At 49.8% G+C, this 12,987-nt stretch overlaps 1 protein-coding gene across 2 annotated transcripts; it reads left to right on the top strand.

Annotated features, from left to right (window-relative positions):
- Nucleotides 1-651: 651 nt before the first annotated feature.
- On the top strand, nucleotides 652-12,312 carry LOC132488355 (dehydrogenase/reductase SDR family member 4). Of its 2 annotated transcripts, none has more exons than XM_060096432.1 (8): nucleotides 652-800; nucleotides 1,950-2,127; nucleotides 6,414-6,503; nucleotides 8,772-8,842; nucleotides 8,938-8,989; nucleotides 9,293-9,427; nucleotides 9,874-9,929; nucleotides 11,787-12,312. In XM_060096432.1, exons 1-8 carry the CDS (start codon nucleotides 670-672, stop codon nucleotides 11,899-11,901), a joined length of 828 nt encoding a protein of 275 aa, XP_059952415.1. In that variant the 5' UTR covers nucleotides 652-669; the 3' UTR covers nucleotides 11,902-12,312. The 2 variants fall into 2 exon arrangements, with proteins under 2 accessions (XP_059952415.1, XP_059952414.1); XM_060096431.1 differs by having other exon boundaries at nucleotides 6,414-6,515.
- Nucleotides 12,313-12,987: the final 675 nt, after the last annotated feature.

The raw sequence follows: 12,987 nt of genomic DNA, 5'->3' as shown, positions 1-12,987 counted from the left end.
TGCACACTGGTTACCACTGGTGATCAGAATCTGCCCTTCAGGCCTGTGCGGATGGAGGAGAACTTGAGCCAGAGTGAAGGGCAGGGCAGGCCTACCCAGCTGCTCCCTACTTCGTGTCTCTCTCAGACTCCTGCAGGCTCACCTGAGACCCTCACGTGGTGGGCTCCATGGGGGCTATGGGCCTCACCCCCATGGGCAATCTCAAAATATTTGCCCTCCTGTGGGCTGTCACAAATGTGGACCCAGACTTTCTTGGAAAACAAAGTCCATCTTGAGGTTCTGGGAAGGAAAAGCAACCAACTCAAAGTCCCCTCTCCCCCAGGAAAAGACGTGGGCAAGCAGATGTGGAAGGAGGGGAGGGAGGACAGGGAAGTCTACGGACTCCCGGAGGCGGGAGCAGCCCTAAAGGGAACCGGAACCGACGGAACCGTCCCACACCGACCGGCCGGGGCGAGCAGGGGACTGAGGGGCGCCGCGGCCACAGCCGGCTCCCTGCGCCAAGGGCCCGCGCGAAGCAGGACGAGCTGTCCCGCTCTAGGACTGGTAGGGAGCTGGGAGCGGGTAGGGGATCTGGCTTCCGAGAGGGCTCGACCCGCCCCTCGCCCCGCCCCCAGCCCCGCCCCCTGTCACCTCCCCTAGGCGGCGCAGAACCCTGAACCGGCCGCCTCCATGCAGCAGTCAGGGCTACTGTTGGGTCCCTGTGCGCGGACGTGGAAGTCGGTGCGGATGGCCAGCTCCGCGGTGGCGCGCCGGAACCCGCTTGAGAATAAGGTGGCCCTAGTAACGGCCTCCACTGACGGGTGAGTGCCCGAGCCCGAGTCTCGGAGGCCCCCGCTGTCTGTAAACATGTACTAACCCCTTGTCCTTGGCCTCCCGTGCCCCATCTTCAGGCCTCACGTGTGGCCAGAGTCGGCCCGGGAAGAAAGGAACTACGTGGTTGGCCTGCAGTCCCCTCGGAGTCGCCTCCTCCCCCAACCTTGCAATTGCCAGCCCTCTTGTCACTGCTGCCTCTGGCTCGGCTGTGCCACCTGGGTGCTGCCCGCCCCAATCAGTCCCATCTCCCAGGGTTCTGGGCTGCCTGGGTCAACTGGCCCCACCTAGTGTCTGGGAAGACCAGACACCAGAAATCCAAGACAGTCCAGATTCCAAAAGTCCTATCCACTGCCTGCACCGACGGTGGAAATGTTCCAGACACCCCTTTTGGCACCCCACTAGTCTCATAGAACTGCGCCCCTTACCTAGAGGGGACACAAAAGCCATGTGTCCACATTCCTGTTTAGTTCAGTACATTTTGGCCTCTCTTGCCCAGCCCGTGTCTCACCAACCACTGTTGTCTACCCTGTTTCTCACTCCCACAGAACCCTGCTAGATGCCAGCTCTTCACAAATCTAAAATACAAGTGAATGGGAAATGCTAATGGCTAAGTGCAAAATGTGTAACCCTTTCTCCCAGGGGAGTATGTAAAAAATTTACGTTTGTAACCGGAGACCCCCAGTTTCACGTGTACCCCCAAACGTAACTAAAGATAGAATATTGAGATGATGTAGACTAGTAAGGAAGATATTTGAGGGTGGAGGCTTTTCTGAGTGAGACCCTCCAATCATGGAAATAACTGCTGCTTGTTATACGCCTAGCTCATCTCTCTCTCCTCAGTCCCTACAGGGTATGGGGACTGTGACCCATGGTGGCACCTGTGGAAGGTGATATCACTTCCTGGGAACCTAGACTGAAGGCCAAAACCATAAGAAAAATAAGTAAACCAGTGCCAGAAATATGCTAAGCATGTCCATCTGTATGGTAATGGCTGTGTCCTTAACCCTATCTAACACATGGGGGTCCTACAGAGAGAAAGCTGGAATTCAAAGCCCAGGCAATCTGATTCAGGAGCCCACGCTCTCACCCTCTTTTCCTGTACCAACTTAAAAGTCCTTATCTCTCTCTGCCCACAGGATCGGTTTTGCCATCGCCCGGCGTCTGGCCCAGGATGGGGCCCACGTGGTGGTCAGCAGCCGGAAGCAGCACAATGTGGATCGGGCAGTGGCAACGCTGCACGGGGAGGGGCTGAGTGTGACGGGCACCGTGTGCCATGTGGGGAAGGGCGAAGACCGAGAGCGGCTGGTAGCCACGGTGAGCAGCAAGGATATGGGCGCAGAGCCAGGAGGTAGCAGAAGGGAGCCAGCCTGAGCTGGCTTTCCTGGACAACACGGGTGTAATCCAAGCCAGCACTGTTAACTAAAACACAACAGTGCGATCTGCATACGCACTCCAGTCCACCAGCACATTTTTATTGTGTGCCTTTCTGTTCTGCCTCCGAGAATCATCCCATCTCAGTCAGAGAATCAAAAAACGACTCTACTGTTTCAACCCTGCATTGTGCCTTGGGGCACCCCCCCAAAAAAAAACAGCTGGTCCTGGCTTTCCAATCTAATTGGGCAGATAAAAAGGGTAAATACAATTGCGAAATAGGTATTCCCACTCTGAGCTAATAAACAATCAATCCCTGTTTTTCAGCTTATAAAGTCGAGTCTCTGGGAACCTACAGGAGGCAGCCCATCAGGTTTCGACCACCTACTGTGTGCCATGCACTTTGTTTTGAGCCTTTTACAGGTTCTCTCCAAACAACAACCCAAGCAAGGCCAGGATTAGTCTCCCTGTTTAAAGACTGGTTCAGAAAGCTGGATCAACATCACAAGGTCCCACAGTTAGTAAGAGAAGAGCTGTGAGCCAACCCAGAATTGCCAAGCTACCTACAGACTACCAGGCATTTCCCCATCAGGTCAGGCCTTAAGTGCCCACTTGGACTTTAGCCTCAAAGACAGTGTCTAAGCCAGTGTCAGAGTTGGTGCTTGTCACCAGTCTTCCAGCTGCACAAGAAAATATGAACATTTTGCAAAGGAGGCTGCTCTTCCCTAAGCTCAGGGCACACCCTTTACTTCTTGGAGTAAAAGGGAGAATCTGCCCAAGAATGGAAAGCAAAGGATATTGTGCTAACAGGATGAAAGATGGTGAAATAATTTGGGTAATCTCAGACAAGGAGGACATGAAATGATGGTAGGTGGTGGTATAGTAGACAGCATAAGGTTATTCCATTTGTCAGGAGTCATTTGGCAAATGCTCAGATGTGCACTGGAGAGAACCAAATGGGGGTCCAAGAAAGCGACCCTGCCTGGCATAGGCAGCTGGACCGAGCCTGAGATTGAGACCTTGATCCTGAGGGTGCGGGAGCCACCTGGGATCCTGGGCCAACTAGTGACTAGCTGTATGAAGTGCATGTGGCCACTTACTGTCAAAATCCTGCTAGGAAAATGACCTCTGGACCCTCACCAGGTCCACTTTACCCGTCCTGCAGCTCTGGCCCAGAAGCGGGGTTTGAACTAGACCTTGAAGAGTGCGTAGGGCTGGGCAGATGGCATAGGGCCGGGATTCCAGGTGACCCTGCAAAATGAGCAGACAGCCAAGGAGGGACGGAAGGGGAGAGGGGAGCATTGTGAACCCACAGCAGAGAGAGAGCACAGGCTTGAGAGGGCTGGTAGGAAATGGGCCGGGGGGGAAGGATGGGGGACAGGGGCCTCCGTGGCCTCCCAAAGGAGTTTACACATTCTTGGAGGAAATAAAAAGCCATGTGAGGTTTTGAGCAAGGTGAAAATGGTTATTAAAAGACAATAATCTGGCACTGGGAGGAAGGATATACTGGAGAAAAGAAGACTCTGAGCCAAGGACATCAGGGAGGAAGCTGATGCTGTCACTTAGGTAAGAGCAGTGGCAGTAGGACCAGAACACATGCGCCCAAGAGACATTTAGTGGGAACCAACCAAGATTTTTTTTTTCCTGGCCGGTGTCAAGAAATGGGAAATAGGAGGGATGAATCAAAATGGACTCTCAAGTAGTTTGAATGGCCAATGTCAAGTGGAGAATGATAGGATACTTGTTAGCAGTTTGAGATGCATCCTGCCTATTGCCAGCCACTACCTGTGATGAGGGAAGCTGCTGCCCTGAGGATGGTTACTCCCCAGTGGCCTCCTAATCTGCACCTCAAAGCTTCTCAAAGGTGTCGTGAGCCGAAACCAGATTAGCTGCTTTTCCACTTGATTCTACTTTTTAAAAAAAAAAATAGAACTGGGCTTCTCTGGTGGAACAGTGGTTGGGAATTCGCCTGCCAGTGCAGGGGACACGGGTTCAAGCCCTGGTCCGGGAAGATCCCACATGCCGCGAGCAACTAAGCCGGTGCTCCACAACTACTGAGCCTGCGCTCTACAGCCCACGTGCCACAATTACTGAGCTCGCAGGCCACAATTACTGAGCCCGCACGCCCAGAGGCTGTGCTCCGCAACAAGAGAAGCCACCACAATGAGACGCCCGTGCACCACAAGGAAGACTCCAGAAAGCCAAAAATAAATAAATAAATTTATTTAAAAAATAAAAAATAGACCTGTCAGAACACAGAGTAGCAATCACACAATTTAGAGCAAGCCTTAGAAGACACCTGGGTGGTCATAGTAGCTTTGCCATTAATTTTCCAGGGTTCTCTGTCTGTTGAGGCAAAAGCCAGCCTTCCCTCATCTCTATGCTGATAGGCCTAGAAAAAGAAGGGGACAGGATACACAGCAGAAGTGGAAAAGCGCTCCAGGCGGTTCTGCTGCAATCCACTATCTCCACACCCCCAAACACACCCGCACACGGCCCAGCACACATCACTTTCTTAACGCATACCATGTTTTCCTCATCATGAAACTTACACAGAGCCAAGGCAGGTGACTGGGACTTCGTGCCGGGACATCAAAATTTAGAGAGTGCAAGAGGCTATTGATACAGGTTTGCAAAGATTATGTGATTTTAAAATTTGTTAAATTTACATGTTGACAGCCCAGGCATCCCCTCAGCAGTGTGGAAGCAACTGAGCTTAGCACCTAGTTAGCAAGAATAATTAGTTAAAACAGGAGCTAGCAGATTGTTAACAACACACCTCTGTGTGCCAAATCCGGAAGCACAAAGTTGGTTGAGGGCCCATTTAGTGCCGCTTGCCCAAGGCATCAAAATTACCAATTCTGAGCCAATGCGAAGTCTGGTTGCAGCATGGCATAATGTTGGCAGATTCTGTTTGGCTACTCGTTACTCCAGCACGTGCCTTCACCACCTACTTACAATTTATTAAGGAGGTGAGATGTTGCCTCTCTTAGTTTTCCCAGTTTAAATCTCAGTTTCTGCCTTAAATCTTCCATGCCTCCAGGCCAAAAAAATAAAAGCAGGGGGTGGGGGGAAGGGAGAAATGGCATCATAACCGAGTGTGGAACTGCTTTAAGCCCAGGCCGGCATCCTCTCCATCATGGCTCTCCTGGGTAGCCAGTTTCATAGTGACCCCGACTCACTTTTGAAGGACTCTTATGAATTAGCTCTGGGTTAGAGTGTAAGTTCTGCCACCACTAACTAGCCTTGTGCCCTGAGCAAATCACTTCACCCTTCCCAGAGACCGATGAGCAGGCCTCCTCTTCTTTGCTGGCCCTGATATGTCATTACTGAGCTATATGACCTTGAGGAATTAACTTCCCTGGACCTCAGTTTCATCACCTTCACCATGAGGACATTGGGCGAGGTGATCTCAAAGGCCCGAGTGGCAACTTTCTATAGGTGTAATTTTTTTTTTTTTTTTTTTTTTTTTGGCTGCGTTCGTTCTTCCTGACTGCACAGGCTTTCTCTAGTTGCAGCAAGCGGGGGCTACTCTTCGTTGTGGTGCATGGGTTTCTCATTGCGGTGGCTTCTCCTGTTGCAGAGCACGGGCTCTAGGCACGTGGGCTTCAGTAGTTGTGGCACACGGGCTCAGTAGTTGTGGCTCGTGGACTCTAGAGTGCAGGCTCAGTAGTTGTGGTGCACGAGCTTAGTTGCTCCGCGGCATGTGGGATCCTCCCAGACCAGGGCTCAAACCCATGTTCCCTGCATTGGCAGGCGGATTCTTAACTACTGCGCCACCAGGGAAGTCCCTATAGGTCTATTTAAAGTTGTTTCTCCGTTCAGGTACGTGTGGACAGGCTGAGTTTGAGATAATGGTAACTCATTCAAGGAGAACTGGACAGTAAGCACTGGGAGAAATGGGGCTGGGAAAAAAGAGGAAGGGTCTAGAAATGGACTTTGAGGTGAGAGCTGAGGCCATGAGAATAAAGGAGCTCCCAAAGGGAAAGTCTAAAGAAAAAAGGGTCAGTGACAGCCTCAGAAGTGGGGGCAAGAAGAAAAGACTGCCAAAGAAATGAGACGACCTTAAATGTTTTAGCAGCAGAGCTTGGGGTGTTTTGGAGAGAAAATGTTTTAAGGAAAAGAGGTCATTTTGACAACTGTTCCTAAGAAGGAATTCTTTATCGACACTGATAAATGCACTTCCCTTACTGTCCTGCAGCCCTAACTCAGACCTTACTCCTCTCTAGGCTGTGAACCTTCACGGGGGCGTGGACATCCTGGTCTCCAATGCTGCCGTCATGCCTTTCTTTGGAAACTTAATGGATGTCACCGAGGAGGTATGGGACAAGGTGAGAGGGGATGAGAGCAGCAGGGGGTGGGCTTCAGAAGACACACACGCAGTCTGCTTTTAGAATGTATTTGTCAAGTGCAGTGTAAATGTGAGGAATCCTTGCAATTTGACGCACGCCTGCAGTGCACCTGGTAAAGGGCGAATGGCGGGGTGGGGGGCTTCCTCTGTCCCTGCCCTTCTCTTTCATGTCTGCTTCTTCCCAGTTTTGACTTCATTTGCTCCTTGCTAACCGTCTTCTGCCTCCCTCCCCCATCTCCCCCACCCCAGACCCCATGGGCTTATCCAGGCTCTTCTTCCTGGTTTATTTCCAGCAGACAGGGCAGCTAATATGCCAATAACTAGTACGCTCAGACTTACACGCCACCCCTCCCCTTTTCAGCTGCCAAAAAAGAATGATTTTTCATTAGTTGGAAAACTTTAATAGCTGCTAGATAAGTGAAATATCAATTCTGGTGAAATTAACTAAGTTGCCGCTTTATAACATACAGCCTTTTAAAAAGACCTGCGCCTTTTCCTTTTTAACTCCAATGTCTAGAACATCTGAGATCCAGATGTCTAAATTCAAGAACGAGAATATTAGTTTTCATGTGAATGTGTACAATTACATTATATTTATAATATATTTCACACACCTACATTATTTAATTATAAAGCCTTAATTAAAATATTTGTCTTCCTTTACTGAGGTTAATATTCCCACCTGATTTGAAAATGCTAAATTTTTCATGATCTCCCATGGTTTTGCTTTTTACCCTGACGTCATCCATAATTTCTCAACACTGAAGTTTAAGGATACTAGAATATTCTAGTTTATCAGTGTTTCACAGACATAGAGACCAAAGTGCCAAAATGCTCTTCAGTGAATCAGTTCCTGATTGATATTCTTCAAAGTAGAGAAACATCTTTCACGAGCAGTCTGAACAGAGACCACATGAAAATCAGTTATAAAACAAGTAATTTTTCTTTTAAGTTGGCTTTTTTTTCAATTTTTGAATTTTATTTTTTTTTATACAGCAGGTTCTTATTAGTCATCCATTTTATACACATCAGTGTATACATGTCAATCCCAATCTCCCAATTCATCACCCCCCCACGCCCACCCCCCCGCCACTTTCCCCCCTTGATGTCCATACGTTTGTTCTCTACATCTGTGCTCTATTTCTGCCCTGCAAACCGGTTTAGTTGGCTTTTTTTAAATATCACAGTATATCAAATCTAAATGCAATGGTTGATCCTTGACTGAACCCTGGACTTTAAAAAACATAAGCACATTTGGGGGACAATTGGAGAAGTTTTATTATAGACAGTATATTAGGTAAAATCATGATTATCAATGTTAAATTTCTAGGGTGTGATAATGGATGGTGGTGTGGAAGAACATCCTTAGTCTTTGGAAATAATGCTAAAGTCTTTAGGGCTAGAGCATTAGAATGTCTGCAACTTACCTTCCAAGGGTAAGGAAAAAACTGCATAGGTACATAGATAGGGCAAATGGTACAAAATGTGAACAGTTGGTGAATGTAGGTAAAGAATATCTGGATCTTCATTGTCCTTCTATTTCAACTTTTCTGTAAGAGTGAAAATTTTCTAAATAAGAAGTTGCATGGGGGGTATGGGAGGGGACTATCCCAGCAGTGCCTGGAACAATGTAAACAAGGGTCATGCATTTGTTTTAAATTACAGATGTGGGTTTTTGATTGTAGACTATGTTCCAGCTCCCCCAGAAGTGCCTCCTCATGATCCCACTTGCCAATACATGTCCAGCCAGACAATCCATCCTGGAGGGCCAAGAGCATCTCACTCCCTAAGCTCAGAAGCCAGAAAAGCGCTGGAACAACCCCAAGTGCCTGAGGTCAGGCCACATTTCCCCTGAGAAACATGGCGCACTCTGGGGCAGGTCCAGGAAGCCATCCAATTCCAGGCTCTCCCTAGTTGGAAGACACACAGAAAATCCAGCTCAAGTCCAAGGCAGCCCTGAGAGTTCAGGCCCATTCTGGGTCAAATCATACTTAGGAAACAAGCTGAACCAGGCTCCATTCTTTCTCACCCAAACCTAATGTGTCATTCTCTAACTGAATAAACCGGGGAAAGCCACCTCTCCCTGGGCCTCGGTTTCTTCACTTGTAAGGCCAAGTAAATCATCCCTAGGATCTCTGCCAGCCCTAACAGACAGATCCTGGGAACTAACTCCCCATTGCCCTGCCTTCTGCAGCCCTCTTCCCTCATGCTGTTCCCCCTCTTCTCTCTATTGCAGATTCTGGACATTAATGTGAAGGCCACAGCCCTGATGACAAAGGCAGTGGTGCCAGAGATGGAGAAACGAGGGTACAGAGAGCAAGAGGGAGCCTGCGTTCGATGGGCCCCATGCAGACTGTGGGGAGGGTGTCCATGAGAAGAGGGTCATTCTGTTCTTTTTCCAGAGGCGGCTCAGTGGTGATTGTGGCCTCCGTAGGAGCCTACAGACCATTTCCTGTAAGAACCTCCTTTTCTGCTACTTTTATCCCTTCCTCCATCCTGTACCTTCTACCCTTCCAGTCACCCTAAGAAGTTTGTGTCCCTTTTTGGAATCACATCACCAAGTACCTTCCAACAAAATAGAGGCTTTGCCTCCACAAACGCTAACCTAGGGGATGTTTAACCACAAGACAGTTTTCTAACTGGGACCCTCCATTACAAGAGATACCCTATTATCTGTTTATAACCCTTTATACCTTATATTAAGAACCAAGAATGAACTGGAATTGAAGAGACTAACCCATTCTCTCCTTTCCCCAGGGCCTGGGTCCTTACAATGTTGGTAAAACAGCCTTGCTGGGCCTCACCAAGAACCTGGCCTTAGAGCTGGCCCAACAGAACATTAGGGTGAACTGCCTGGCACCTGGACTCATCAAGACTAGCTTCAGCCGTATGGTGAGGAAGGGGATTCCTGCATCCCAGTGGGACCCTAAAAGGCATCTTCTCAGGTAGAAAAGCCCAGCTCCTGGGTCCTGAGCTCCCAACCGCTTCTACACCCCATCTCTGCACTTTTCCATATCCCCGCTCCATACCAACCATGTGTCCAGACCAGACCCCCACATGATCCTATCCTGAGGTGCACAGTGAGACTGAGGAATTCAGATATCACCCAGGCCATTTCATTATCTCCTTAAGTAGGTGAGACCTGGGGCGACCCAGGAAAATGCCTCACTAGAACTTGAAGAGAATGGAGCAGAAGAGGGAAGTGGGTAGAGACTGGGAGCTGGGAAGGACTAGGAAGTGAAGGGGGTGCCTCTCCATCGCCCTTTCAATTGATGTGAGGGCAGGCAGTTTCTCCCCTGGCTGTCCCTCACAGGAAGAGATTTCTCTTTTTCCTGCAGTTGTGGGATGACCAGGAAAGACTGGAGAGCCTAAAAGAAACCATGCAGATCAAAAGGTAAGGCTGGGGGCTTCCCTGGTGGCACAGTGGTTGAGAATCCGCCTGCCAATGCAGGGGTCTCAGGTTCGAGCCCTGGTCCAAGAAGATCCCACATGCTGCGGAGCAACTAAGCCAGTGTGCCACGACTACTGAGCCTGCACTCTAGAGCCCGCAAGCCACAACTAGTGAGCCTGCATGCCACAACTACTGAAGCCCACGCGCCTAGAGCCTGTGCTCCACAACAAGAGAAGCCACTGCAATGAGAAGCCTGCGCACTGCAACGAAGAGTAGCCCCCGCTCGCTGCAACTAGAGAAAGCCCGTGCACAGCAATGAAGACCCAACACAGCCAAAAATAAATAAATAAAATAAATTAATTAAAAAAAAAAAGGTAAGGCTGTCACAGGGGAGGGCGAGGAGGGATAAAGATGGTCCCCCACAGCCCACGGCTCGCCGACTCTCGGTCCTGAAGACAACACAGGCATGCTCTCCTCTGCTTCAAACACACAGATTTCACAAGTTCTTGAACACAGCATCACTACAGTGGCGTGTGCAAGGAGTCTGCTTCCACTGCCAAAACGAAACACAGAGGCATCCAGGTTTAGCAGAGCAGAGCCCTGGGGGAGGCCCTGACCCCTCTCTCCACCTGGGTGTTTGCCTCCACCTCTGGGCATCCCTAAGGATGAGGGACCAAAACCAAAACCAAAACATGCTTTTGTTAGTTCCCCTTGAATAAAAAGAGTCATGTGTCCAAAGCTCGGGTTAATGATCCTACAATCCAAATAAAAGGAATGAAGAGCTTTACCAAGTCCCAAAACTCCCCTTGCCTAAGAAAACTAGCCTCTTCCCCAAAGGGTTGGCCGAACTGTTCAGGTACCTTCATCTGGCTCTCTTTCCTCTAAGTTCCCTGCCTCTCCCCAGCTTCTGGCTTCTGGGAACTCTCTTGTCTTTAGCTCCTCCACCTTGTCTCCTCAAGGACACATACCAGCAATGCCTACTTGATGAGGGAGACACCCTCAAGTGCTCCCAAAGCCATTCTGATGTCAGGCATGAGCTGCTGGCCTAGTTCACAACTCATTAATAAGTCAGGGTATTGTCACCCTTGAGCCACAGTGAATGATCCGGCCCCACGCTTCTCAGTCTTGGATGCACATTAGCTGGGGTGCTTGTGAAACCACAGATGCTCAGACCCCTCTCCCAGAGATTCTTTTTTAATTGGTCCAAGGTAGAACCTAGGCATCTTTGGCGGGGGTGGGGGTGGGGATAGTTAAGCCTCTCGGACGACTACAGTGTGCAGCTGGGATGGAGAACCACTAATCCAGGCCTTCTAGGTTTGAGGTACCCACTCTACCCACCTCTAGAGCATTCTATGGCAGTTAGGTTAAAGTGTTCCCTAACTATGCAATCACTGATACAAACACTGAGAATTAGCACAGTCTCACAAAATGACTTTAAGGGACAAAAATAGATTCCTGAAAAAAGGTGTCTGTGAATTGAAGCTGTACAAATGGCATCATTTTAAGCAAATCATTTACTCTCTCACAGACTCCCTGACATTTGAATAGTATGCACACATGTGAAACAAATTCTTTGAAGAATGAAATAGCTGCTCACCAGGTTATCTATATAACTTTGGATTTTGGTGTCCTGAGTTCTCTAAAAAACAAAGTATCTCTATATTATATGAATATAATGTGCAGTGGTTTTTGCAGAGTACAGTATTAATGCTTATACTGAACTATAACAGCTTATATTCATGGTAACCCTATTTTATGGTCAGTACACTGGTCCTGAAAAATCACCTGACACTTCTTGATTAAGCAAATTTCATTCCCTGGTTGATTTTTACTCCCTTCCTTTTTTCCCCTCCTCCCCAGGATAGGCAAGCCAGAGGACTGTGCAGGCATTGTATCTTTCCTTTGCTCTGAAGACGCCAGCTATATCACTGGGGAGACAGTGGTGGTGGCTGGAGGGATGCCATCCCGCCTCTGAGGACCTGGAGAACATCCACCAGCGCAGAGATTGGGCTCCATCTCCGGGGTCCTGTTCCAGCATCCATCTATTGGCCTTTCCCACCTCTGCCTAGCGTACTGCTCACCTTACACCCTAACCACCCCCCCATATCAATTCTGCCTTGTGAAAAGCTCCAGCATTCTCTGGGGTCAAGGTGTGGTCTTATGAGGATTCTCACTGTTGCTGTGGCCTTGGATAAAGACTTCCCTTGAGAGCACAGGGCAGGCCTGCTGAGAGGGCTTAGTCTACCGCGGCAAAGACCAATATTTTTTTTTCTGGGCATCAGGGGAATTTGAGGGAGATGGGAGAGAAGGAACCTGGAGTGGAAGGAACAGGGTTGGAAATTAACAACTCGCAAATGAGGTCCAAATAAAATACAGATGATCATGATGCTTTGAATCAATGTGTTCGTTTTTCAGTGTAGGGTGCATAGGTGTGGTAGCTGAGCAGAGAGCATAAATCTGAGCGGACTGGATTCCCCTAAGATCCCCCCAGATACTAAGTCTGGATCCTCCTAACCCTCCTCCCTGTCTCCAGGACCTGAGCGTAATGCTGGGTGTGGAGGTGTTGCAGAGCTGCCAGCTGGGAGGAGGTGGCACGGGAATCCCCAGGTGCTGCTCTTGGCCTCACACCCGCGGGGATGGTGCCAAGGACACCGCAGGGATCCCCGAGGCTGGGCAAGCGGAAAACGAAGGACGACGTCCCCCACATTCAACCATGTCCTCTGCCGGCATCGCCCTCGGCCTAGAGTTCCTTCCTTCGAGGGTCAGCGAGGACGCGCTGGACGGGTCCTGAGCAAGCAATGAAAAGGGAGGAGCCTTGCAAGGATGACCCGGCGAGGGGTACCCAGGCCTACGAACAAAAGAAGTGGGTTCTGCTCACGGTGCCCGAGGAGTGGGTGACACGGAAAGTGGGGACGCTGCCCCCCTTCCGGGAGATGGCCCGGGCTGCAGGCGACACGCACAGGGCGTAGCACGCTAGAGCCGGCGGGAGGGGTGGGCGCGAGCCCTCTCAGGGTCTCACGCGGCTCGGAGGCGCGGCGCGCATGCTCAGTCCGGCACCTCC

Source organism: Mesoplodon densirostris, chromosome 4 (assembly GCF_025265405.1).
Source record: "Mesoplodon densirostris isolate mMesDen1 chromosome 4, mMesDen1 primary haplotype, whole genome shotgun sequence".
NCBI classification, from domain to species: domain Eukaryota; kingdom Metazoa; phylum Chordata; class Mammalia; order Artiodactyla; family Ziphiidae; genus Mesoplodon; species Mesoplodon densirostris.
The sequence above is the reverse complement of the archived record's forward strand: the minus strand, read 5'-3'. Positions and strand labels throughout refer to the sequence as shown.

Excerpts from the sequence above, each read along its gene's own strand:
- LOC132488355 (XM_060096431.1), top strand. The coding sequence starts at position 670 with ATGCAGCAGTCAGGGCTACTGTTGGGTCCCTGTGCGCGGACGTGGAAG. Across the intron at positions 801-1,949 it reads GTAACGGCCTCCACTGACGG|GATCGGTTTTGCCATCGCCC; the intron begins GTGAGTGCCCGA and ends CTCTGCCCACAG. Across the intron at positions 2,128-6,413 it reads GAGAGCGGCTGGTAGCCACG|GCTGTGAACCTTCACGGGGG; the intron begins GTGAGCAGCAAG and ends ACTCCTCTCTAG.